A 27,393-nucleotide genomic window follows, 5' to 3' on the forward strand; every position below is an offset into this window, starting at 1 on the left:
ATAAAAGCCTTTGAAACGTATGAAGTGCGTGTAATTATATTTCACTACATCACAGAAACAACTGAAACAAAGATCTCAAAGCATTTTAACTGCTAACTTTGTGAAAACTAATATTTGTGTCATTCTCAAAACTTTTGGCCACGACTGTAATAGTGCATGTACACGACAAAGGGTGGATGGATGAGAACTGCATGAGAATATGGATCGACAAAGTGTGGTCCAAACGCCCTGGAGGGCTTCTGAAGAAACCAGTTTAGGGCAAATATCAGTGAACCCATAAAAAATAGATTCAAGGACGTGAACACTCATCTAGCGGTGATTCCTGGGGGGCTTACCAGCCAGTTGCAGCCTTTGGATGTGTCAATCAACAAGCCATCTAAGGTTTTTATGCCAGAGGAGTGGAATAAATGGATGGTTGAAAATCACAATCTTACACCCAGTGGACGGATGAAAAGCTCCACTATCACCCAAGTCTGCGAGTGGATGAAGTCTTCATGGCAGTCAGTGAAGGATGAAACTGTTCTAAAATCCTTCAAAAAATGTGGCATCAGTAATGCCTTAGGCTGTTCTGAGGATGGTGTCCTGTATGAAGACACCAGTGACAGTGATACCACTGATAGTGAGACACTGAGCTTGAGTTCGGACAGTAGTGAGGACTTTTTGGGGTTTCCAGATGACCAGAGGTGTATTGTTCTAAATCTTTCCTCATCTGTTACCATTAATTACAGTAATAATGTTTCCCAATGCTGCTGTTGGCTGTTTGGTAATGTCTACACATTACATGTTATTTTATTAAAATGTTTTAGCCCACCTTTTAGTTCAAATTATTTTTCCCCACCATTTTCCTCCTCTGAAAAGTAGGTGCGTTTTATAAAGCAAAAAATACGATATATATAATACAGTATAAAGGACCTTCATGTCAAAATCTGTGGGTTACAGTGCTTTGCAAAAGTATTCAGGAAATGTATGTACAAGGGCGCAGGATTGAGGTTGATGACCACTTGCCCATTTGAGGCTCAGGGTTTTGTACCCACCTTCATTGAGTTGGTAGATAACCTTGCTTTCTGTAGGGTTAGCACATGTGGGCTCCTGCTCTAAACCTGAAGACTTGTACATCGGTTCAGGAACAGGAGGATCCCACTCTGAAACACAGACAGAAAAATGAATAAAACCCACAAAATATTCCATATAAAATTTACATTTGAAAAAATCGAAATAATACAGCACGATGAGACAGACAATGGCATGGAGTACGATAGACTAGTTGCTAAGTGCATCTCCTAATTGTTACAATCTTTTCTATAGAATTGTCAATCTGTATGTCACTAGTGGGAATGCAAGGTGGCTTCACAGAACTCAACATTTCTCTCACCATATTAATCAGATTTTTGCAAAAATACATTCCACTGGCGAACCTATCCCAATAACCGTATTGTTACAATGTACACATCTATACTATCTCTGTGCGTTACTCAGTATGGTTTCTATGAAGATTTATACAGTGTTACTCCTCACCTATGTGCTCAATTTTTTCCTTGAGAACCTGGCACTCATATGGCCACCGTGGTAGTTGGAAGAAGCTGTTTGAGGATACACCGTAGAGATCTCTTGGCTCTCGAAGGCGTGCCACCTTCCTTCCAGAGTGGTATTCATACACAATCTGGTTGGTCTTCTGGGTGTAGCAGTATAAAGGTGAATTGTCTGTAGAGAAAGTTTACATTAGCACAAAATCCCAGAACTTTCCAAGTTCATACTGAAGAAGACTTCTGTACGAATCGCCTATTTCTTCTAAGCCCTAGCTGAAATAATTATTGTATTTTCTGGTCTATAAAATGACTGGGACTTGGATGCCGTACCAGACACAAACTATGGAGGCGATGTGTCACACAGGATTGCTATAACCCCCTCACTTTAAAGGGAACCTGTCATCAACTTTATGCTGCCTATACTAACGGCAGCATAAAGTAGAGACAGGTGAGTTGATTTCAGCGATCTGTCTTTTAAAAGTTAAAAGTACGGTAAGTGGTTGCCGAGAACCAACATCACAATCATTGCAGACTGGGCCTGGAAAAGAGTCCCGGCCACCTGAGAAGAGTCATGGTTATTCATGAATTCCTGCTCTCCCTGCCCACCTACTGATGATTGACAGTCTTCTACCTAGTTTTCTCCCTTTCTCTCTAGGAGAGAACTGCCAACCATCAGCAGATGGGCGAGGAGATCAGGAGATTAGGAATAACCATGAATCTTCTCAGGTAGATTTGACTCTTTTCAAGGCCTGGGCTGCAATGGTTATGATGCTGGTTCTCAACAACCTCTTACTTTTAGCTGATGTGTGGCACACCGCTGAAATCAGCATTTCTGTCACTATTTTATGCTGCCCTCAGTGAGGTCAGGATAAAGTTGATGACGGGTTCCAGGGGTCCTGGAGATCAGACTGCCACTGATCATACACTGATAGTCAGACCATAGTCAGAGAACCCATATAACAAACGGAATACCACTTGAAATGAGTTACTGATTCAACATAGGTGATGGTTCTATGCAAAGTGCTTCCATTAATTTCCTCGGTACGAGAGCACGCTATTGACCTTTCAGTCGTTCTGTACCTCTGCTGGCTTTTCGCCTGTTCCGCAGCCCATCAATATGCTGACTTACTGTAAAGACTGGAAGCTACTTTGTTACTGAACATTTACATTAACCCGTTTCCATTCTGAAATGACAGTACATCACTTTGCGTCTCATTGAATTCTGAAGAGTCCGGACTTTGCAGCCATTAACATGTCACTTTGTGATATTTCAAAGCTCTGTTTTAGTAGCTGTAACAGGAAAACGACAAAACTCGCTGCAAAGCTGAGTAATTTGTCTTTTGACACTTTGGGGAAAACACGCAGTGCGCTGTCACTAGGTCCACGCTGTTAGCCGCCACTGCTATCATGAATTAGAGATACTGTCGTCCTTCTGCTTAGTGTTTGTAATTAAAGTGAATTAATTATTTAATGGTTTAGATGTTTGTTCACAATCGAATGAAATGAGGGTTGCAAACAATGGGATTGGTGAATTGGCGTTTGGTGTGTAAAATTAAGCTTAACGGGTGTGTATACATTCGCAACCCCCTTTGTTATTTATTCAACAGATCTAAATAAAAAATGAAGCAACTTTGCAAATCGTCTTGGTAAAAAGCCTATCTTTTGATGCATACAGCTCCTATACAGACATACGGTATGTGTTTCCATAATGCCTCATTCACACATCAGTGTTTGGTCAGTGATTTCCATCAGTGATTGTGAGCCAAAACCAGGAGTGGGTCTAAACATAGAACAGGTGCAGATCTTTCCTTTATACCTTATCTCTATGAATAGGTTCCACTCCTGGATTTGGCTGACAATCACTGATTGAGATCACTGACCAAAACATGGATGTGCAAATAATGCCTAAGGCCCCTTTCACACGAGCGGGAAGGGCCATGGGCAATGAGTGCTTTGATTGTGGCAAAGGGGTTAGGTTAAGAAATTGGCATGGGGGGGCGCCGTTTCAGTTTTTGCTTCAGGCAGCAAAAAGGCTAGGTGCACCCCTGGATGTGTGAAGTGAACGCATTGCACCCACACTGAATCCTGACACATTCAGTTCAGTGTTTTTCACGCATCAGTTCTGCATTGCGTGAGAATCGCTGCATGTTCTATAGTCTGCGTATTTCACGCAGCTCTGGCCCCATAGAAGTGAATGGGGCTTTAGTAAAAAAAAAAATGCATTGCATCTCGCAAAGCTGTTTTGTTGAATTAAGATGCATGGGCATGTCACCAGGATTCTGGACTATTATCTAAGGTAACATATAAGTAGTACTGCACATAAGGAGCCCAGATCAGAATTTTTTATCTTCCTACTGCCCCCTATGCCCATACGGCCAGCATACAAAGCTGCGGTGAAATAGACAGCGCAGCTTTAAACACTGACAGTGAGGAAAATAAAAGAAAATTGTGATCTGAACTCCTTATCTGCAGTACTACTCATGTATTACTGCAGATAATAGTTCAGCTGGGATTTTCAAATACCCTATCAGGAAATTCTGAGAAAACAACCGCAGAGTCCCCAATTGAGGACCCTAACAGGTACAATGGAGAAAGTGTAATGCTTCATTTCTACATTCAGGTTTTCTAATGCAATTTTTGAATCCAAAACCAGGGGTGGTTGAGGATGAGGTAGTATCTGACCTTTATATCTACCTCTCCTTTTATCATCCACACCGAGTTTTGGCTTCAAAAACCTGAATGTGTAAAGCCAGCCTGCAAGACTTGCTGTGGATTCCCCAGCAGAATACAGCTGGGAATAACCAAAAGGGATTGTCCAAAGTGAAGCAAAGGACTTTCCTGTGCGGGCGCAGACGTCGCTCCACTCATCCTGTGTGTATTGGGACTAGCGCTCAGTGAATTTCTTACAGCGCTGCTCGAGTTATCGTTCCCTATTGCTCTCTGACCAGCTGCTGACTAAGGTGCTCATCATCTTCCTATTTAGCTGAGCTGATTGTTCCACCTCCTTGCCTGAGCTTTAGGGTTTTCTAGTGACTAGTAACCAGCAAAGGTGTCTCTCTGACTACCTCTGTACCGTACCTTCCCTGACTACTGATTCTGCTCCTTGCCGCCTGTCCTGACCTTGGGATTGCACTAGGACTATTCCAGGAGGTAGTGGCTTGGTTGTTTCCCTGCAGCAAAGTCCACATGCCTGTACAGGGGTTAATGGGTGAATACCAGGAGACCCGCCAGGTCAAAGCCCTTAGGTTTAGCCCAAAGTCAAACTGGTTATTTTGTACAGTGGGTCCACACCCACTGTCCATTACAATAAGCTACTGTCATGGGATGTAAAGGTGTTGTTCCATGATGTGTCTGATCAGTGGGGGCCAACTACTGGATCCCTTGCTGGTCACTAAAACTGGGGCGTGTATTTCTTGTTATGAAAGGAGCAGCAGTCGTGCATGTGTGTCCACCGCTCAATTCGAGATAGCTTAGTACGAACACTCAGCTATCTCCGGCAGTCCCATAGAGTTGAATGGAGCGGCGGACAAACGTAGATAGTGGATAAGTTGTTGTGATGAGACAACCCCTGTAAAGAGGAAGCACAACGAACAGCAAATAAATCACGGGGGGTATAATGTAGTCACACTCCTGTGACATCTCAGAAAGAAACTGTTTTGGTCACCACATAGATTTCTGCATCCAGTTAGATATGGGAATGAATGGTTTAGCGGATTAGTAATCAGATAAGAATCTGAGATAATGAATTCATTTGTTCTATGCAAGAGACACTCAAGTGATTTAGCAATGCAAACACTCACATGATGAGAACCGCAAACATGACGCCATTCCTGGAGGATTCCGTTACCAAACTGAACAGGAGGCGATTGTTCAAAGAACGAAAAAAAAATTCCAGTAAATCTACTTCGTTTTTGCTTCATGATAATCAGGGCGGTCAAAGAGGGGAAATCCTCCCAGAAGTGATTTTCTATATGTCATAGAGACATACAGTATCAGGATACAACACTAGGGACACACATTCAATAGCGGTTTGGCCAAACGATCGTTCATCTGACCACTATCTCTCCTGACTGCCCCATACACATACACGTTCAGTTTAGTCAAATGTGTATGGGCCTATCCTTAAAACTGCAGATCATCCAAAGCCCTCTGGTGCAGCTCAGAGAGTGACTTCTAAACAAAGGTTCAAATCAGTGATGCTCCAGTCGCTAAAATCTCAAAAAGGTCTCTATGTTTGCGTTTATAGCGTGTAAGATAACATGGTAGAAGATCATCTTTGATTGGATAGAAATAGATTTTCTATTATTAAACACTATTGTGTTGCTTTAAAGGGGTTCTCCAAGACTGGAAACCAATGGTTTGGTGACAATATTCCTGCAAAGGTCACTGGAAAGACCATCGATTGGCTGACAGCAGTGACGTACATGTAGACATGTCAAACTTCTGGTCCAGCAGGGACCCCAGATGGTGGAGACGGGAGCTCGGCGCTGGACCTGGAATGTTCTAAGCAGGTCAGTGTTATATATATATATATATATATTTTTAACTTTTACACTATGCCAGCCCCCCTGTGGGCTTGGCATAGGCGGGGTATGGGACGGGCAGACAGGCCAGTCTCTTTCATCATTTTCTATGCCTGTTTTAGGTGTAGAAAATGGTATAAATGTAAAACAGCTAGGAAGCTGGCTTACATTTAGACCAGCACCGGATATGCCGAAGGTAGAGGCCGGCGCAGGAGTTACTAAGACTGGCGTCTAAAACGCTGGTCTTGATAAATTACCCCCAAAGTTCTGTCTGTCACTAGTTACCATTAGAGGGAGCTTAGGAGCTTACCACTTACCAATTTATTATTGAGTTCATTGTATAACAGGATGCAGCAAGCTCCTAAGCTCCCCCTAGTGGTAGCTGGCAGCAGACAGAATTTTAGTATTTATCTCTGTCTATGTAGGGGATTTGAGGCTCTGTATCATTAAAACAAGAGCTTTAACTACCACAAAGCTATATTAAGAAATCAGCACAGAATTTTACACCTCAAAATTACATTGACAATTTGTCTAGTGAAAGTCACAGTAAGGTTACTTTCATCTGCGTTTTCCCTTTCCGCTATTGAGATCCGTCAAAGAATCTCAATATCGGGGGAAAATGCTTCCATTTTGTCCCCATTCATTGTCAATGGGGACAAAACTGAACTGAAGGGAATGGAGTGCACCAGAATGCATTCTGTTAAATTTCATTGCGTTCCCATGACGCACACAAAAGCGCTGCAAGCAGCGTTTGTGAGTGCGTCATGGAATACTGATCAAGACGGATCAGTCATGACTCGCAATGTAAGTCAATGGTAATGAATCCGTTTTCTCTGACATAAAAGAAAACAATCCATCCCCTATTGACTTACAATGGTTTTAGAGACGGATCCGTCATGGCTATTTTAGACATAATACAACCGGATCCGGTTCATAACGGATGCAGACGGTTGTATTTTCATGATGGAAGTGTTTTTGCTGATACATGGCAGATCCAGCAAAAATGCAGATGTGAAAGTAGCCTAAAACGGTTACTGCAACCTGTATGGAACCTCAGTGTTAAAGTTCTAATAAGTTGTTGGAATTGTTGCAATCCTCAAAAGTGATTGATTGGGTGCTATTGGAAGTTCTCTTTAAACACCAGCGATTAAAGAAATGACCAGGCTGAATGACATCGTTCCTCTGTAACTCCTCCTGGAAATATATGAATAAACTGGCAACTGGACATTGCCATTCCACTTGTCAATAGAGTAAGTTTTTGCATTGTTATTTTAGGACTATTTACTAAAACCAACATGTCAGGAGAGAGGACGGGTCTCCTTTAAGAAGGGATATGAAATTTTTTGAGAGAACATATTTGCCATTTCAGCTCCAGTGCGAAGAAAATTCCCGTGATCCTCCCACGAGAGACATAACTGTGCAACAGCTGGGGTGCTGTAGGTCACCAGGCGCTCTTCGGATCTGTGCAGCAAATGTGCTCATTTTACGGCAGTTATTCACAGACGCGCTTCTTGCAAATCCGTAATAAGAAGAAGAAGCCTTCATCTCATTAACATAACAGGCTTTTTAATTAAGCGCATTTTCATTTATTTTGATTATTTTTTTTCAGATTCGTGGAGTTTTTAATTAGATGGCTTTTATATTCTGCTTTATATCCTACTGATTTAGACACCACGAGGAGATGGCGGCACGGATGGATGGAAATGGAGTGTATCAGCATCTGTTTACTCTGCCGTCTCCCTCTTCTCATAACTGTGATGTATTTACAGAAAACTTCCGCATCAGATGTGCTGGATTCTTTTAAAGATCCTTTCCCCCTAAAGAAACGGAGTAAATGTTTAAAGGGTTTTTTGGAGACTTTACTATTGATAGGTCGTCAGTATCTGATCGGTGGGGGTCTGACCCCCGCCGATCAGCTGTTTGAGAAGGCACCGGAGCTCGCGGTAGCGTCCTGGCATGTGACATCACATTCATCAGTCACATGGCCTAGGCACAGCTCAGCCTCATGCAATACCAAACATAGCCTATATCAAATGGATGGCGCTGTGCTTCGTGAGCAGAGAGAAGGCAGCAGAGCTACTGCGAGCATCGGTGCCTTCTTAAGCAGCTGATTGTCGGGGTCCCGGGTATCAGACCCCCACCGATCAGATATTGATGACCTATCCAAAGTATAGTGATGGCTAACCTCCGGCACTCCAGCTGTGGTGAAACTACGACTCCCAGCATGCTCCATTCATTTCTATGGAGTTCTGAGAACAGTCAAGCAAGTGTGCATCTTGGGAGTTGCAGTTTTACCACAGCTGGAGTGCTGGAGGTTAGCCATCACAGGTATAGGTCATCAGTTGTAAAGTCTAAGAAAACCCCTTTAAGTCCTGCAGTTGTCCTATTGTGTGAAGTTAAAAATTCTATACAGGTGTTTGTAAGTTCTGTTTCTGGATCTAGCCAATATTTCCCAGTCTGCTTAAATCCAAATCCACTTAAAAAGTCACTGTACATTCACACAATTTCATTTCATTTAATAGAGAATTGTGTAACTAGCAAACTAAATCACTTCATTTAAAAAACCTGCCTGCATCCCCCTGAAAAAGAGCTGTTAATGTCATGGCCACTAGGGGTCTCACTTCCACCTAATATGCTGCCTGTTGTCAGACAAGATTTGTCCCTAGTAACAGAGATTCAGAAGACGGCTCACGGGAAATGGGGGCGTGTCAGAGCTAAGTGATCTTTTAGCTTTCCGTTCTTCTGATCTGTTAGAAGAAAAGAGAAATAAATTAAAAAAACTGATCCGCTAGGGCTCATTCAGATGGCCTTATGCTGTCCGCAAAAATGCGGATAGTTTTTTTTGCGGAGAGTTCAGCATGTCTGCAAAAAAACGGATTGCATTCAGATTTTTTGCTGATCCATAGACTTCAATAGGGCCATGTCCTGATTTTCACTTACAAGTATAGGACATGTTTCTTTTTTTTTTTGCTGAGCCGTGCAATGGTAAAAAAAGGGCCGCATAGAAGTGAATGGGACAGCATCTAATCCACAAAGAAACGGATCCGCATTTTTGCAGACAGCATATGGCCGTATGAATGAGCCCTTATTGTGAGCATCAGTTATGATCAGCCCTGCATGCAGTACTTTTTCTCCCGTTAAAGATAATTGATCTTTGACAGAAGTGACACAAACTGATGCATACAGATCATAACTGATGCTAAAAAAAAAAAGACAAATCAGTTATTTTTTGGTGCAAACTGATGCTAACTGAGCATAATACTCAAAATAATAGATTTTTCTTTTTCTGAAGAAGAATGGAAAGCTAAATGGTGATATGAACCTGGCCTGAGCCAGATAAAAGAACTGTTTCTAGAGCTTTTGAAGATCACAGGAGCGTCCAGCCTTTCTTTGAGTGTGATTTCCCCCTCCTTATCTGCTCTGTGAGCTTGATTGCTGAAAACGAACACAGTGGAAGTAAGGGAAAGGATTTCACAACAGTACAGTTCTGGCAGATTTCACAATGCTTGTAAGTGAAATGCATCTAGCTGTGCAGCTGAAACAGGGAATAATATGACAAAAAAAAAAGGAAAGCCCCAAAACACCTGCTCCTTCACAGTTATGATTGTACAAAGAAGCACAGCCATTATGCAAACTTTTTTACGCTTAAAGGCTACCTGCACAAGGTCGTAGATTATGTTTTTTCTGCGTGGATTTTCATGCAAAAGAAGAACCCTAGATTTTGTACAGATTTTAAAATCCACAGCATGTCAATTTTATGTGCTACTCAGCACCTTCCCTACAGTGGTTCACCCCATAGACTTCAATGGGGTTGTTAAAATAAACTGAAAATCCACACCAAAATCTGCTACAACACACATAAACCATGATAAATAGTGCAGAATTTTGTCCATTTTTATGTGGTTTTGATTTAGATTTCATGCAGATTTTCTGCAAACAAATATGCAATGTGTGCAGGTATCCTAAAAGTGTTGTCTCATGATGATCCTGTCTAAAATAAAGGATCTTAGAAAGACCTCACATCGATCCAGAAATCTCCCCATTCATTGCTTTATTTCCTAGGTTTATATCAAGCTGGCAGCTCAGGGGCGTGTCCTTTCTCTAGGGCATGTCGTTTCTCAGGGGGTGTGTCATTACTGCTGCAGCTTTCTCTGTGTAACTGTCACAGCTTCTAACACTACATAGATAGTGTTGGAAGGATGGAACTGAGCATGTGCGACCACCTCAGCAAGGTGGACACAGAAATAAAAACAAACAGCAGGTGGCGCTATATGGATACAATTTCTTGAATAACTCAGTGGCTATACTAAATTTTTTATTACATGCAATTACAAAATTATTCAGATCCAACTGATGGTTTGAAAAATGTAGATTATCATTTGTGGAACAACCACTTTAAAGAGGACCTGTCACCTCTTCTGAAAAGTTTGTTTTAGGAAATACTTGCATTCCCCATAAAATATCAATTTTGAAGCATCTTTTCATATAAAACTATGTTGTGTTGTTATTTCTCCTGGAAAGTTATCTAAATTGACAACTAGGTTTCACTATTCCCCTTTACCAGGGTTAGCACGTAGGTACACACCCATAACTGGCAACGCCAAGTTGCCAGAAGAGCTGACATTCTCCTTAATAGGAACTTTTGGCATTGTTTCCTTGATAACTTTACTGCCCAACATGACAGCCACATGTCTCCCATCATAACTGCAAATTTTGGGTGGGAGACACAGAGAGGATGCAATGATAGCAATTCTTTGTGCAGGTGAACCACAGACTTCAGGCTGCACATTCCCACAGAGCAGTTCCAGTACCTGGACCCATGGGATATGTATTACGCAAAATCTGTGGTTTCTAAGGGCCCAGAAAGAAAGGCTAGGGGTGCCGCCCAGGTCCATCCCTTCCCCTATAGCAGGGCTGGCCAACCTGCGGCTCTCCAGCTGTTGTAAAACTACAATTCCCACCATGCCATGCTGTAGGCTGATAGTTGTAGGCTGTCTGGGCATGCTGGGAGTTGTAGTTTTGCAACAGCTGGAGAGCCGCAGGTTGGCCAGCCCTGCCCTATAGGAATATAAACCTGCTTCTAGAAGATGATTATACCCATGTGTAAGTACATTTAGGGTGGAACTACCGCCTTTGTCTGATCTATGGATAAATAGACCGTCTTGCTTTAATGGCTTTATTGAAAAATGAAATTGACTTCAGTCTAAATGTGAAGCATATTTCTAGTATTAACTGCATTTGATTAAAAATCATTATCTCTTTGGTCGCAATTTGTTTCCCTTTCAACAAAACAGATAATGGTGAGCCAGAAATTACCGGAACACACATTTACCAGATGACATGCTGCTGTTCTTCTGGTGTGCGTGTGTACATGTGCGTCTAGCTATCTATCTGCTGTTCTTCTGGTGTGCGTGTGTACATGTGCGTCTAGCTATCTATCTGCTGTTCTTCTGGTGTGCGTGTGTACATGTGCGTCTAGCTATCTATCTGCTGTTCTTCTGGTGTGCGTGTGTACATGTGCGTCTAGCTATCTATCTGCTGTTCTTCTGGTGTGCGTGTGTACATGTGCGTCTAGCTATCTATCTGCTGTTCTTCTGGTGTGCGTGTGTACATGTGCGTCTAGCTATCTATCTGCTGTTCACTCTGGGTGAATAAACCACACGCTTCTTTTGAAACTTCTGGTGTGCTGCTGGCATTTTTTCTTTTCTAGCTATCTATCTATCTATCTAATATCTATCTATCTATCTATCTCATATCTGTATCTATCTATCTATCTATGTATCCAATATATTATCTATCTATCTATCTATCTCATATCTATCTATCTATCTATCTATGTCACATCTATCTATCTCATATCTATCTATCTCATATCTATCTATCTATCTATCTATCTCATATCTATCTATCTATCTATCTATCTATCTCATATCTATCTATCTCATATCTATCTATCTCATATCTATCTATCTATCTATCTATCTATCTCATATCTATCTATCTATCTCATATCTATCTATCTCATATCTATCTACAGTGGGGGAAATAATTATTTGACCCCTCACTGATTTTGTAAGTTTGTCCAATGACAAAGAAATGAAAAGTCTCAGAACAGTATCATTTCAATGGTAGGTTTATTGTAACAGTGGCAGATAGCACATCAAAAGGAAATCGAAAAAATAACTTTAAATAAAAGATAGCAACTGATTTGCATTTCATTGAGTGAAATAAGTATTTGAACCCTCTAACAAAAGACTTAATACTTGGTGGAAAAACCCTTGTTTGCAAGCACAGAGGTCAAACGTTTCTTGTAATTGATGACCAAGTTTGCGCACATTTTAGGAGGAATGTTGGTCCACTCCTCTTTGCAGATCATCTCTAAATCCCTAAGGTTTCGAGGCTGTCTCTGTGCAACTCTGAGCTTGAGCTCCCTCCATAGGTTTTCGATTGGATTAAGGTCCGGAGACTGACTAGGCCACTCCATGACCTTAATGTGCTTCTTCTTGAGCCACTCCTTTGTTGCCTTTGCTGTATGTTTTGGGTCATTGTCGTGCTGGAACACCCATCCACGACCCATTTTCAGTTTCCTGGCAGAGGGAAGGAGGTTGTCGCTCAGGATTTCACGATACATGGCTCCGTCCATTTTCCCGTTTATGCGAATAAGTTGTCCTGTGCCCTTAGCAGAAAAACACCCCCAAAGCAAAATGTTTCCACCCCCATGCTTGACGGTGGGGACGGTGTTTTGGGGGTCATAGGCAGCATTTTTCTTCCTCCAAACACAGCGAGTTGAGTTAATGCCAAAGAGCTCTATTTTGGTCTCATCAGACCACAGCACCTTCTCCCAGTCACTCTCTGAATCATTCAGGTGTTCATTGGCAAACTTCAGACGGGCCTGCACATGTGCCTTCCTGAGCAGGGGGACCTTGCGAGCCCTGCAGGATTTTAATCCATTGCGGTGTAATGTGTTTCCAATGGTTTTCTTGGTGACTGTGGTCCCTGCTAATTTGAGGTCATTAACTAACTCCTCCCGTGTAGTTCTAGGATGCTTTTTCACCTTTCTCAGAACCATTGACACCCCACGAGGTGAGATCTTGCGTGGAGCCCCAGAGCGAGGTCGATTGATGGTCATTTTGTGCTCCTTCCATTTTCGAACAATCGCACCAACAGTTGTCACCTTCTCTCCCAGCTTCTTGCTAATGGTTTTGTAGCCCATTCCAGCCTTGTGCAGGTCTACAATTTTGTCTCTGACATCCTTGGACAGCTCTTTGGTCTTTCCCATGTTGGAGAGTTTGGAGTCTGCTTGATTGATTGATTCTGTGGACAGGTGTCTTTTATACAGGTGACTAGTTAAGACAGGTGTCCTTAATGAGGGTGACTAATTGAGTAGAACTGTCTAACCACTCTGTGGGAGCCAGAACTCTTAATGGTTGGTAGGGGTTCAAATACTTATTTCACTCAATGAAATGCAAATCAGTTGCTATCTTTTATTTAAAGTTATTTTTTCGATTTTCCTTTTGATGTGCTATCTGCCACTGTTACAATAAACCTACCATTGAAATGATACTGTTCTGAGACTTTTCATTTCTTTGTCATTGGACAAACTTACAAAATCAGTGAGGGGTCAAATAATTATTTCCCCCACTGTATCTCATATCTATCTATCTCATATCTATCTATCTATCTATCTATCTCATATCTATCTATCTATCTATCTCATATCTATCTATCTATCTATCTATCTCATATCTATCTATCTATCATCTATCTATGTCACATCTATCTATCTATCTATCTATCTATGTCACATCTATCTATGTCACATCTATCTATCTATGTCACATCTATCTATCTATGTCACATCTATCTATCTAGATATCAATCTTTCTATATATCTGCCTATCCATCTAATATTTATCCGTTGTATCTATGATCTATCTATCTATTTATCGTCCTCGAGGGTCCAACAAATGTTGTGCAAGGAAAGAAGGACTAAAGTGGGGACAGACTCTTCATTTTAGGTGGGAGGTCTCAGCTGTTGGACCCCAGGGGTCACGTTCAGCACTGTTGGAATAACTGTAGGTTTGGATGGAATCCCCTTTTAATGGGATGTGCTTGTTAGGGTCTCGTATACTCAGTAGTTCTCCAGAGAAATTATCATTATAGCGTTTTCTACCACATCTCAGCTGGGAAATAACATATTGTGTATTGACAGGAAAGTGCATCCACTTGCTCCCTATGGTGCAGTGCTTTCCAACCTGTGGTTAGTAGTGTGTCCGTGTCAGGCAATACTCGAAACAGCCTACATTTAATTTTTCCATATCCTTACCAAGTCACTATGGAGCGGGATTTTATGAGCTAGGGCAACAGCCGATGTTACCCTTACTAGAAATACAAACATATAGATGTACCTCACATTGGTTGGGGGCGAGGGGGGCGGGTGCTAATTACCATTTTAAGTGAATTCTATATATTTTTTTCTCATCTCTTGGACCTTTAATTCTAACACCCACTGAATGCATTTGATAGGAAAAAAAAGTAATTATGAGGAAATCATAGTCATTTTCTTTCCCTTTGTGATAAACCATTTTAATTACCATCACACAATGTCTAATGGTTTCTAGATGTGCACCTTGAAGACTCTGGCGTGTACAGTACAGAACAGGTGTTTGCTCACCCTGTGCCGCCATAAATAATGTAAATGCACATTTAATCAGCCGAGCACCAATACCAGGATTTTAAAACCGTCCACCCTCACTAAATCTTCCATTCAGGTCGTCAATTCCGCTGGAGTGCATGGCTCTCTTAGATTTCTACCTAATTGATAGTCCGTGAGGATATAATGTTATCACTGTCAAAGCTATTGAAATGCAACACCTACGCTGAGACAAATAAATCACCCCATCCTTTAACAGAGAGGCAAATGAGTACTACATTACAGACCAGAAAGGACCATTAATCACCGCGCGCCAAACAATAAATAAGACCAGAGCATCCATCAATCACTGCTGCTGTCTCTGTGCTCCTGTTACATGTATGCGCACAAAGGGGGACGCAAAATCATGGTAAAAATAGTAGTAAGTCAGAAAAAATAGACATTTTGAAAAAAAATAACTGATTTATATTTTTCGAGATTTAGATTGCTGTTCAATCCATTTTTGAATCAATTTTTTCCTGAAATTCTTAAAGGGCATCTGTCAGCAGACTTGTACCTATGACACTGGCTGACCTGGTACATGTGCGCTTGGCAGATGAAGGCATCTATGTTGGTCCTATGTTCATATGTGCCCACATTGCTGAGAAAAAGTATGTTTCAATATATGCAAATGAGCCTCTAGGAGCAACAGGGGCGTTACCGTTACACCTAGAGACTCAGCTCTCTCTGCAACTGCCGCGCCCTTTGCACTTTTATTGGCAGGACCAGGCAGTGTAAACGTGATCATGTCTGGCTCTGCCAGTAAAGTGCAGAGGGAGCAGCAGTTGCAAAGAGAGCTGAGCCTCTAGTTTTAATGGTAACGCGCCCGTTGCTGCTAGAGGCTCACATCTTTCTCAGCAATGTGGGCACATGTGAACATGGGACCAACACAGATGTCTTCAGCTGCCAAGCGCATATACAACAGTTCAGACAGTTTTATAGGTACAAATCTGCTGACAGATGACTTTTAAATGATTTGTCCAATATAGTTCAAGCACCTTGCAACACAGCCTGTGAGCAAATAATGACATATAGTGACATATAGAGTTGTAGCTACATGGGTTACAGGATATGTTCACATGGTATAAATCTGATGTATTTGCCATGGAATCCACATGTGGAAACCCTCTGCAGTTGCAGTGACCTGGTAGACCACTGTTAAATGGATTAATGCATAGTGAACATGAACTGTGTAATACCATAAGGCTATGTATAGTTAGTAAATAGTTAACAACTGGCAGCCTCTTAGTGGATTACCGTGGAGACAGGCTGCCCCGTCCACTCTGGCTTGTCGCGGCTGGTTTACAGAAGAAGCTTAGGGGACTGACTGTGGCCTGTGAGGAGTCTACAACCTCAGAGAAAGCAGGAAAGACACTTAGGCCTCTTTCACACGGGCGTTGCGGGAAAATGTGCGGGTGCGTTACGGGAACACCTGCGATTTTTCCGCATGAGTGCAAAACATTGTAATGCGTTTTGCACTCGCGTGAGAAAAATCACGCATGTTTGGTGCTTGGGATCGGTGTTCTGTGGATTGTATTATTTTCCCTTATAACATGGTTATAAGGGAAAATAATAGCATTCTGAATACAGAATGCATAGTAAAATAGCGCTGGAGGGGTTAAAAAAAATTAAAAAAATTTTTAACTCCCCTTAATCCACTTGATCGCGGAGGCCGGCATCTCCTTCTGTCTCCTTTGCTAAACAGGACCTGTGGTGAGCATTCATTACAGGAAAATGATCTGTGGTGACGTCACTCCGGTCATCACATGATCCATCACCATGGTAAAAGATCATGTGATGACCGGAGTGACGTCACCACAGGTAATTTTGCTGTAGTGAATGCTCACCACAGGTCCTGTTCAGCAAAGGAGACAGAAGGAGATGCCGGCCTCCGCGATCAAGTGGACTAAGGTGAGTTAAATTATTTTTTATTTTTTTTTAACCCCTCCAGCGCTATTTTACTATGCATTCTGTATTCAGAATGCTATTATTTTCCCTTATAACCATGTTATAAGGGAAAATAATAATGATCGGGTCTCCATCCCGATTGTCTTGCTTGCGGATGCTTGCGATTTTCACGCAACCCCATTCACTTCTATGGGGCCTGCGTTACGTGAAAAACGCAGAATATAGAGCATGCTGCGATTTTCACGCAACACACAAGTGATGCGCGAAAATCACCGCTCATGTGAACAGCCCCATAGAAATGAATGGGTCGGTATTCAGTGTGGGTGCAATGCGTTCAACTCACGCATGGCATCCGCGCGGAATACTCGCCCGTGTGAAAGGGGCCTTACAGACCTTTAGGACCAGGTGAGTGCGTGCGCTGGGACAGTAAAGATAACGTTGGACTTGCCACACTGCCTCAGGTGCCTGCCACACTAGAACCTACACACCTGTAGTCAATTTGGAAAGATTGCAAAGTGTTTAGAGAGAAACTCAGAGAGGACTACTACTACCACCATCATTGCCACTAGACCTACTGTGTGATATACCTAATAAAATGTACCTATCATACTTGTACTGCATCACCTATCATCCTTAGAGAAGAGACTGTTCTTTGTTATCACTAAACTGGGCCTGGTCATTGCCATCATCCATCTGCCGGTCCCTACATTTGCCTTACTGCCTTGTAGTCATTTACCTAACATCAAGGGCATCCCACCTAGGGTTGGGCGATATACCGGTATCACGATATACCGCGGTATTAAAAAAACGGCGATATGGCGATATCGCTGTTTCCAAAATACCGCGGTATTTTGTGACGTCATCAAAGCGGTCAGCTCACATTGTGCGCTGACCGCTTCTAAACGTGCGCCCGCCCGCCCCTGCACCTTGCATAGCGCTGCCGCTGAGTAACATTACTTCCTCTAGCTCCTGGCCTGGCTCCTTCTTGCTCCGCCTCCCTTAGTCAAGTCTCCACCCACCATCTGACATCATCACCGTCGTCACCCACCAGTGCCGGCTCTATTGTATATGTGGCGAATCGATCCCCTGTGTGAGTACTGTGTGTCTCTGGAGAGACTTTTCCTGCGGCTGCCTCACTAGTGTGTGCGCTGGTGACGAAATTATAAACTTACTACTTCCCGCAGCGGCCGCCTAGGCTCTCCCTCCTCCTTGCTCCCATATTCAAATCTCTGCCCACCGGCATCTGTCAGAATCAGAGCACACAAGCGAGGCAGTCGCGGGAAAGGTATATCGCAAAGTATTACTGCATGTATGGTGGCCTGTGGCCACAAGACCTTATTATAACGCCTCCTTGTGGCCCCCCATACAGTGTAACGCCTCCTTGTGGCCCCCATACAGTGTAACGCCTCCTTGTGGCCCCCCATACAGTGTAACGCCTCCTTGTGGCCCCCCATACAGTGTAACGCCTCCTTGTGGCCCCCCATACAGTGTAACGCCTCCTTGTGGCCCCCCATACAGTGTAACGCCTCCTTGTGGCCCCCCATACAGTGTAACGCCTCCTTGTGGCCCCCCATACAGTGTAACGCCTCCTTGTGCCCCCCCATACAGTGTAACGCCTCCTTGTGGCCCCCCATACAGTGTAACGCCTCCTTGTGGCCCCCATACAGTGTAACGCCTCCTTGTGGCCCCCCATACAGTGTAACGCCTCCTTGTGGCCCCCCATACAGTGTAACGCCTCCTTGTGGCCCCCCATACAGTGTAACGCCTCCTTGTGGCCCCCCCATACAGTGTAACGCCTCCTTGTGGCCCCCCCATACAGTGTAACGCCTCCTTGTGGCCGCCCCCATACAGTATAACGTCTCCTTGTGGCTGCCCCCATACAGTATAATGTCTCCTTGTGGCTGCCCCCATACAGTGTAACGCCTCCTTGTGGCTGCCCCCATACAGTATGTCTCCTTGTGGCCCCCCATACAGTATAACATCTCCTTGTGTTTTTTTCCTTTTAAACGGGTATTTATCGCGATATATATCGTTATCGCGATAAATTTTTTAATATCATTATCGTCTGAATATTTTTGATATCGTCCAACCCTAAGATTCCCACCTATCACTAGGCAGGAGCCCCAAAAAGGTCCATGGTGTGCTCTGTGGGAAGAAAGGATGTGCCCTCCATTCACTGCACGGCCCTAGGAATCGTTGGAATGGGGACTGCCACCATGAACCACTACAACTCCTATCAGTGTTGCAACTAACACTCCCCTCCTCTCAGCTCTCTCCTGCGGGCTCACTGCATGGTTTTAGCACAATTTCCATGCAGATTTCAGTGTGGAATATTCGCCAAAAGCTGTGTGGAAAAAAAAGCTGTGTGAATATTAGCTATAAGGGCCCAATCGTCCTCTGTCACATAAAATGACACCACTATTACATATGACACATGCCAGCAAGAGGGGGGTGTTACCGATTATGTACTTGTAGCCCAGAAACTTTAAAGGGGTATTCCCATCTGGCACATTTCTAACATATTGATAGACTATGCCATAAATGTCTCATAGGTGCGGGTTCCACCTCTGTCTCAAGAACAGGGTCCTACCATAAATGGAGAGCAAGCTGCACACCTTCCATTTACTGCTATTGGACTTCCAAAAATACAAACCGGCACTTGGCTATTTTCGGAAGTCCTATAGCGTTGACTGGAGGGGTGGCTGCTCTGCATTCACAGCAGGGTTCCATTCTTGAGGTAGGAGTCGGTCCCAAATGTAAGATGTGCACCTATCAGACATTTCTGGCATATCCTCTAAATATACTGGGATGGGAATATCCCCTGGAAGCTCATGTGCCACAAACACAGCGCTTGCGCAGTTAAAAGCATTCCTGCCTTCTCAGAGCACTCTGAGGATGGGACACTGAAGGCAGGAATGGTTTCTACTGTGCAGACACTGAATACTTGATGTGGAGTCTGCCCAGGGGAACCTATGCAGCTATTTTCTATGATGCTATCGACAGGGGTGAGGGCTGCAAAAACAGTGCACAGGCACTGTTTCCAGGAGCAGCAACCAAGTTCGAAACCAGCAGTGGAGAGACAATATGGAAAAGAGCTGCTGAACATAACAGGAGAAGGGACAGAAAACCAGTGAGTAAACTAAGGCCTCTTTCACACGGGCGAGATTTCCGCACGGGTGCAATGCGTGAGGTGAACGCATTGCACCCGCACTGAATCCGGACCCATTCATTTCTATGGGGCTGTGCACATGAGCGGTGATTTTCACGCATCACTTGTGCGTTGCGTGAAAATTGCAGAATGCTCTATATTGTGCGCTTTTCACGCAACGCAGGCCCCATAGAAGTGAATGGGGCTGCGTGAAAATCGCAAGCATCCGCAAGCAAGTGCGGATGTGGTGCGATTTTCATGCATGGTTGCTAGATGACGATCGGGATGGGGACCCGATCTATATATTATTTTCCCTTATAACATTGTTATAAGGGAAAATAATAGCATTCTTAATACAGAATGCTAAGTAAATTAGGGATGGAGGGGTTAAAAAAAATAAAAAAATTAAACTCACCTTAATCCACTTGTTTGCGCTGCCCGGCTCATCTTCTGTCTTCTTCTTTGATGACCTGGGAGGAAAAGGACCTTTGGTGACGTCACTGCGCTCATCACATGGTCCATCACATGATCCATCACCATGGTGACATGATGTCTTTCTTCTCTCTTCCTTCCCGCTGCTGTATGTCTATGGGACTGCCAGAAATAACAGAATACAACCACTTGGTTATTTCTGGCAGTCCCATAGGTATGTGGATAGGGGGTATATTGAAATAATCGGAAAACCCCTTTAAAGGGTTATTGTCAACTGCACATTTATGGCATGTCAGCAGGATATGTCATAAATGTCCCACAGGTGTGGGTCTCACATACTGCATGGGACTCGTAACTATCTTAAGAACAGGGGACCCCTGTCCCATGGCTGCTGTCAGTGAAGAGGTTGCCGTCTATGCGTGGCTCTCTCCATTTACTTCCGTGGAAGCGACGAAATTAGCCGAGCATGCTTGCTCACACAGAAGTGAATGGAGAGGGATGCAAGGGCTGCCACCTCCCCAATCACAGCAGCAACAATAAAAAGGGGGTTGGACCCACATTCTTATGATAGGTGAGGGTCCCAAAGCTAGGACCCACAGTTTTGGACATATAGGACATGTACATCCTGTGACTATTTCATGTGGATATCCTGTGGCATAACCCTTTACATTAGTTATTCTTTCTTGAGACTACATTCCACCCATTTTATTAGTTGGGTTGCCCTTCTCTGCTTTTGCTCCACTATTAGGTCTTTTTTATACATAGATGTCCAAAAAGTTATACGGCATCCCATATTAATTTGGCTTGGCAGCAGATTCCTGGTATTGGCAGATACTAGTATAGTCTGGCTGCTAGGACTCCTACCAAACTGTCTCAGAGGGATAAAGTCAAGGACCTCCAGGGTCGGATTTTATTTTAATGGAGGATATTCCCTTTAGCAATAGTGACGCTACTATAAAAAGTGTCCTACTTCCAAGCATTGCTAACCTCTAATGCATGTTGAGCAGTTCTGTGCTCTCAGTTGCCTGAGAAATCTCTTTATAAAGACCAAATCTATGGGTCACCGGATGGATAATTACCTTAGTGACCATGTCGTTTTAGAGGATTGTTCAGACAATGATACATCTGAAAGTGGAATGAACCTTTAAACTCGGAGGTTTGATGCCTCCATGTGGGGGGTTTGTTCTAGTTATAGGCTTTGAGGGAAGCCATAGTTTACAGTCATTATATCTTGGCTACAAAGCATCCTATGTTATAAAGAAACAAGGAGCAACGACTGTTATACTAGACGTTCCTGCGGTGATATGATTACTGGAATATATAACTGCCATAAAAAGTCACTGACAGCTGTGAACAACCCTGCAGGACTTTCTGCACCAAAAATACTCAAATGGCTCCATACAAACCATTTTATAATAGTAGTTATATTCTTATACATAGGAGCAGTATTATAGAAGTTATATTCTTGTACATAGGGGACAGTGTTATAGTACAATATATTTCGCCCTATAAGACACACCTGCCCATGAGAAGCACTTAGGTTTTAAAGGAGGAGAATAAGAAAAAAATATTTTTCATTAGACCTCAGGTCAGACCACCAATCAGACCCTCAATGTTAATCAGACCTCAGCTCACAGCCCCAATCAGACCCCCAATGTTAATAAGACCTCAGATCAGACCTCACCTCAAACCCCATTGTGAATGACCCCCAATCAGACCTCAGATAAGAGCCCCAATATAAATAAGACCCCCCATTCAGACCTCAGATGAGACCCACATACCTCAGATCAGCCCCCAATGACCAAAAACATCAAGGTCAAGGAGGCCAAAAATATGGCAAAAAAAGACCAAAAACACCATGGTCAAGAAAACAAAAAAGATCAAGAGACAAAAGTAATATCATCTTGCCACAGTAAAATCTCATTGCTAAAGATTAAAACAGCTATTACATCTGAATATTTCCACCACACCCCAAGACATCAGGGGTATATGCGCCATCTCTTAAAGGGGCTGTGTCACTTCAGCAAGAGACATTTATCATGTAGAGAAAATTAATTCATGCCACATTATACACTGCTCGTTTCCATGGTTACAACCACCCTGCAATCCATCAGTGGAAACCGTGCTTGCACACTATAGTGGCCGGAACTGTGGGAGCTCACATAGGCTGGTGCTTTTTTCTACAGTGTGCAAGCACGGCCATTGCTGGTGGAAAAATTAATCCAACCTGCAAATGAAGCAATATCGATAATACAATTAGTAAGTAGCTTGTATTAACTTTCTCTACATAATAAATGCTATTTGCTAAAGTAACACAATTCCTTTAAAGCTCTTTTTCTGAAAGCCACCCATCCACCATCTTATACCATCCAAAAAGATTAAAAACATCATGGTCAAAGAAGCCAGTAACATCATAGGCAAACAGACTGCTAAAACATCATGGCCTAGAAAACCAATAACATCAAGGTCAAGGAGGCCAAGACCATTATGGCCTAGAATACCAAATACTTTACATCCAGTGGAAGGAAACCAAAACATCATGGCCAACAAGATCAAAAACATCAAGGTTAAGAAGGCCAAAAACCATGATTGGCAGCCAAGGAAACCAATAAAATGTAGGTTAAGTAGGCCTACAGAATTATGGCCTACAAAAAACATAATGCATAGAGACCAATAACATCATGGCCAAAAAGACCACCAGGTTCAAAGAGGCCAAAAACATGGCCACAAATGCCAAATACATTAAGGGCAGGGAGGCCACAATCATGTTAACAAGACCAATAACATTAACGTCAAAAAGGCTACAAACATTATGGTCAAAAGACCAGAAACATCATGGTCAACAATATCAAAAACATCAAGAATAAGGAGGAGAAAATAACATCTTCATCTTGCTGAGTAAGGCCCCTTTCACACGGGCGAGTTTTCCACGCGGGTGCAATGCGTGAGTTGAACACATTGCACCCGCACTGAATCCGGACCCATTCACTTCTATGGGGCTGTGCACATGAGCGGTGATTTTCACGCATCACTTGTGCGTTGCGTGAAAATCGCAGCATGCTCTATGTTGTGCGTTTTTCACGCAACACAGGCCCCATAGAAGTGAATGGGGATGCGTGAAAATCGCAAGCATCCGCAAGCAAGTGCGGATGCGGTGCGATTTTCACGCACGGTTGCTAGGAGATGATCGGGATGGGGACCCGATCATTATTATTACCCCTTATAACATGGTTATAAGGGAAAATAATAGCATTCTAAATACAGAATGCTAAGTAAAATAGGGCTGGAGGGGTTAAAAAAATAAATAAAAAAAATTTAACTCACCTTAATCCACTTGTTCGCGCTCTTCTGTCTTCATCTGTGAGGAAAAAGACCTTACATGACGCCACTACGCTCATCACATGGTCCATCACATGATCCATCACCATATATAAATCTATGTAAGTGCTTGCTGGGACTTGTTGTTCTACCAAGGGGTGACTTGTTGAGCAATCAACCCATTGGCCTTTTTTGCCATAACAACCAATCACAACATAACTTTTATTTTGCCAGAGCAGTTTGAGGTATGAAAGCTGAGCTCTGGTTGTTACGTGCATCAACCTGCCAACCTGTTCACATCCAAGATGTCTGATGCCATCTTGAAGGTATATAATTACCAGCAGGCACAATACATGGCCCACTGTCCACCAATCTGCTTGCTACAGGGGTCTTAGAAACTCTGCTATTATATCTTGTGGTGGGTCAGGAAAAGTGAAATGAAATGCATTGGGTGGACTTTTGGGGTGCAATGCCCTGAATTCCCCAACACATATGGCGGTAAGTATGATACATTGACAAGCCACAGTTTCATTTTTCTGCACTTTTTATCCAGCCTGTGGATCAGATTTTGCAATCCAATAGTGAAAAATCAACAGTGTACGTGCCTCTTGTGAATGAACTTTAACACTTGCAGGTAAACCTGGGCCAGTTGTTATGTCCCCTGTGACCGACAAATGGAGCCCGCCCTTTCATTTATTTATGCATTTTGGTATCATTCACACTCCAGTATTTAAAAAGGGTTGTCTTAAAGGGGTTAGCCCATCTCATACCCTGGGAGTATTTTACTAGGATATGCCCCCAATATGTCATACGTGCGGATCCCACCTCTCGGACCTACACTTATCCCTAGAACGGAGTCTGAAAAGTGAAGGAGAGCGGACTGCACATTTCTATGGGAGTGCAGAAAATAGCCGAGCAGTAAGTTCCATGGAAATGAATGGGACATGCAATATGCAGGCGCAGCCACCACTTCAGTCACTTCTATGGGGCTGATGGAAATAGTCGACTGCTCTCTTTCACTTTGCAGGTCTGTGTTTTAGAAATAGGTGCGGGTCGAGGTGGGACCCACACCTATGAGACATTGGGGGCATACCCTATTGATATACCCCCGATGTATGAGCTGGGCCAACCCCTTTAAGTCATCCTCTATCAACAGGGTTCCTAAAGGGTACAACATGTGCATCTATATTGCTCTACCACTGACAGGTGGTACTCCCAGCCCACTTGTTGTATCCCTGGCATGCACAGAATGCATGCTACCCAGAGCACCACCATGCATGCCAGAGAGCCAGAGAAACTGCTGCCCACCAGGATGTAAATAGAAGAGAGGTGCCCGCCAACGCTTGCCCAAACATCACTAACAAAATTATCATTTATAATTGTAATTGAGGTAAACTGTCCAATTACTCATGGATTTTGATTTAGGCCATAATTGCCCAGCCCTACAAGGAGATATGCAACTAACGGCTATATCTCAGGAGGTACAGGCTCAGCATGTATAAATATGAGCCAACGCTATGACTCTACATTTTAAAACAAGACCGGGATCGTGGTGCTAGCCACCATACAGCCTGAGAGATGGCTCTTAGAAATCAGGTCAGGAGTGAGAAGTATTACCTGCAGATCTCACTCAAAATATCTCAGGTTGTATCTCTTGGTGCTATACGGCCTGAGATATTCTAGGTTCATGCAGTCCTCACCCGCCTTTTCCCCCGTCAACCAGCGGCATAGAGGAGGTGGAGAGGGGGTGTGGGTGAGGTGCTGACAGGCTGCAGGGACAGAAGGAGAGGTATAGATGCTCCTGTTCCGACATGACCTGATAAAACCCTCTGACTATAATGGGAGCAGGTTTCCATTAAGAAAGCGGTGCAGCATGCTGCACTAGTCTGTTCTATGTTTTCAACGGAATTAGCATCTCCTGACCAGTGGCGTACATAGGGAAGTAAGGGCCCCATAGCAAGGATCACCACCCACACAAGACAGAAGGGTTTCTACCTAAACCCTTTTCAATGACCCTCCGGCCATTTTTACACTGCTTCATTTTCTAAAAGTTGTTCCTTTAGAGGGTAGAGTTCTGACCAACTAAGACTGGGCCCCCTCTTGCCCTGGGCCCTATAGCAGTCACATGGTCTGCCGCTGCTCCTGACAGAGATGTGAATGAAGCCTAATCAATCCCCCATCGGTCAGAGCACACTTGGCTCCTGCATGGGGCTGCACAGTTCAAGGGCTGCAGTGAAATAGGTGGAGAGGATGTATTTTTTCAGGTTTTGTGGTTATTTTCTTCTCCATAAGAGTTAATTCATTAAACCTGTTTACATCGGAGATCAGGGCAGTATTTTTGGTTATGTTTTATATTAAAAGTGACAGGAAGAAAATTTGTTTTATTTAAAAAAAAGGGGCACAAAACTCAAAATATGATCAAACCACCGGTATCAAACAACACTTTGTTAGGCCACACCCCTAAACCACACAGCCTTTTTACCTGTGTACACATGGCTGGTATTTCTTCTTGGAAAAAGAGGCAACCCTACATATTACTCATATCCGTGCTGTATGGATCCATAATACAGTGCTCATGCTGTAGCTCAGTTTGACTCCCATTTTATATATACTGTATATACAGTACAGACCAAAAGTTTGGACACACCTTCTCATTCAAAGAGTTTTCTTTATTTTCATGACTATGAAGGCATCAAAACTATGAATTAACACATGTGGAATTATATACGTAACAAACAAGTGTGAAACAACGGAAAATATGTCATATTCTAGGTTCTTCAAAGTAGCCACCTTTTGCTTTGACTACTGCTTTGCACACTCTTGGCATTCTCTTGATGAGCTTCAAGAGGTAGTCCCCTGAAATGGTCTTCCAACAGTCTTGAAGGAGTTCCCAGAGATGCTTAGCACTTGTTGGCCCTTTTGCCTTCACTCTGCGGTCCAGCTCACCCCAAACCATCTCGATTGGGTTCAGGTCCGGTGACTGTGGAGGCCAGCTCATCTGGCGCAGCACCCCATCACTCTCCTTCATGGTCAAATAGCCCTTACTTTCAAAGTTTTCCCAATTTTTCGGCTGACTGACCTTCATTTCTTAAAGTAATGATGGCCACTCGTTTTTCTTTACTTAGCTGCTTTTTTCTTGCCATAATACAAATTCTAACAGTCTATTCAGTAGGACTATCAGCTGTGTATCCACCTGACTTCTCCTCAACGCAACTGATGGTCCCAACCCCATTTATAAGGCAAGAAATCCCACTTATTAAACCTGACAGGGCACACCTGTGAAGTGAAAACCATTTCAGGGGACTACCTCTTGAAGCTCATCAAGAGAATGCCAAGAGTGTGCAAAGCAGTAATCAAAGCAAAAGGTGGCTACTTTGAAGAACCTAGAATATGACATATTTTCAGTTGTTTCACACTTGTTTGTTATGTATATAATTCCACATGTGTTAATTCATAGTTTTGATGCCTTCAGTGTAAATCTACAATTTTCATAGTCATGAAAATAAAGAAAACTCTTTGAATGAGAAGGTGTGTCCAAACTTTTGGTCTGTACTGTATATAGCATGCTCTTTTACTTGCTGTGTTAGGAAAGAACCGTAATACACAGTGTCGCCATGTGTATGAGCTTGTAGACTGCTCCAGTATTTCTTGAATGTTACTGCCTACCAGAGGTGTCTTCTCTCAAGAACTTATGCATTTGAAGTCTTTGAGACACTACCTGAGAGAAGCCCCGGCTAGCCAGACATTTCCCCTGCTCACATAGCGGCTAGTCCCTGAGATGAATGGCTGCCCACACAAGAGCCTCTCCTTGTCAGCCGCACTTGGCTCTCTTTCACACTCCTGACA

General features: G+C 43.2%; 1 protein-coding gene across 2 annotated transcripts in view; it reads right to left on the minus strand.

The window, feature by feature from the left end:
• The window catches only part of LOC121005333 (cytosolic carboxypeptidase 2-like), a 141,855-nt gene that overhangs the window by 98,469 nt on the left and 15,993 nt on the right, over nucleotides 1-27,393 (minus strand). For both annotated transcript variants that reach the window (XM_040438005.1, XM_040438011.1), the window contains exons 4-5: nucleotides 1,516-1,701; nucleotides 1,035-1,142 (exon numbers count right to left, since the gene is read on the minus strand). In XM_040438005.1, coding sequence (XP_040293939.1) covers nucleotides 1,035-1,142; nucleotides 1,516-1,701 — 294 coding nt within the window. The remainder of the gene's footprint in view (nucleotides 1-1,034; nucleotides 1,143-1,515; nucleotides 1,702-27,393) is intronic.

Source organism: Bufo bufo, chromosome 1 (assembly GCF_905171765.1).
Source record: "Bufo bufo chromosome 1, aBufBuf1.1, whole genome shotgun sequence".
Classification (NCBI taxonomy): Eukaryota; Metazoa; Chordata; class Amphibia; order Anura; family Bufonidae; genus Bufo; species Bufo bufo.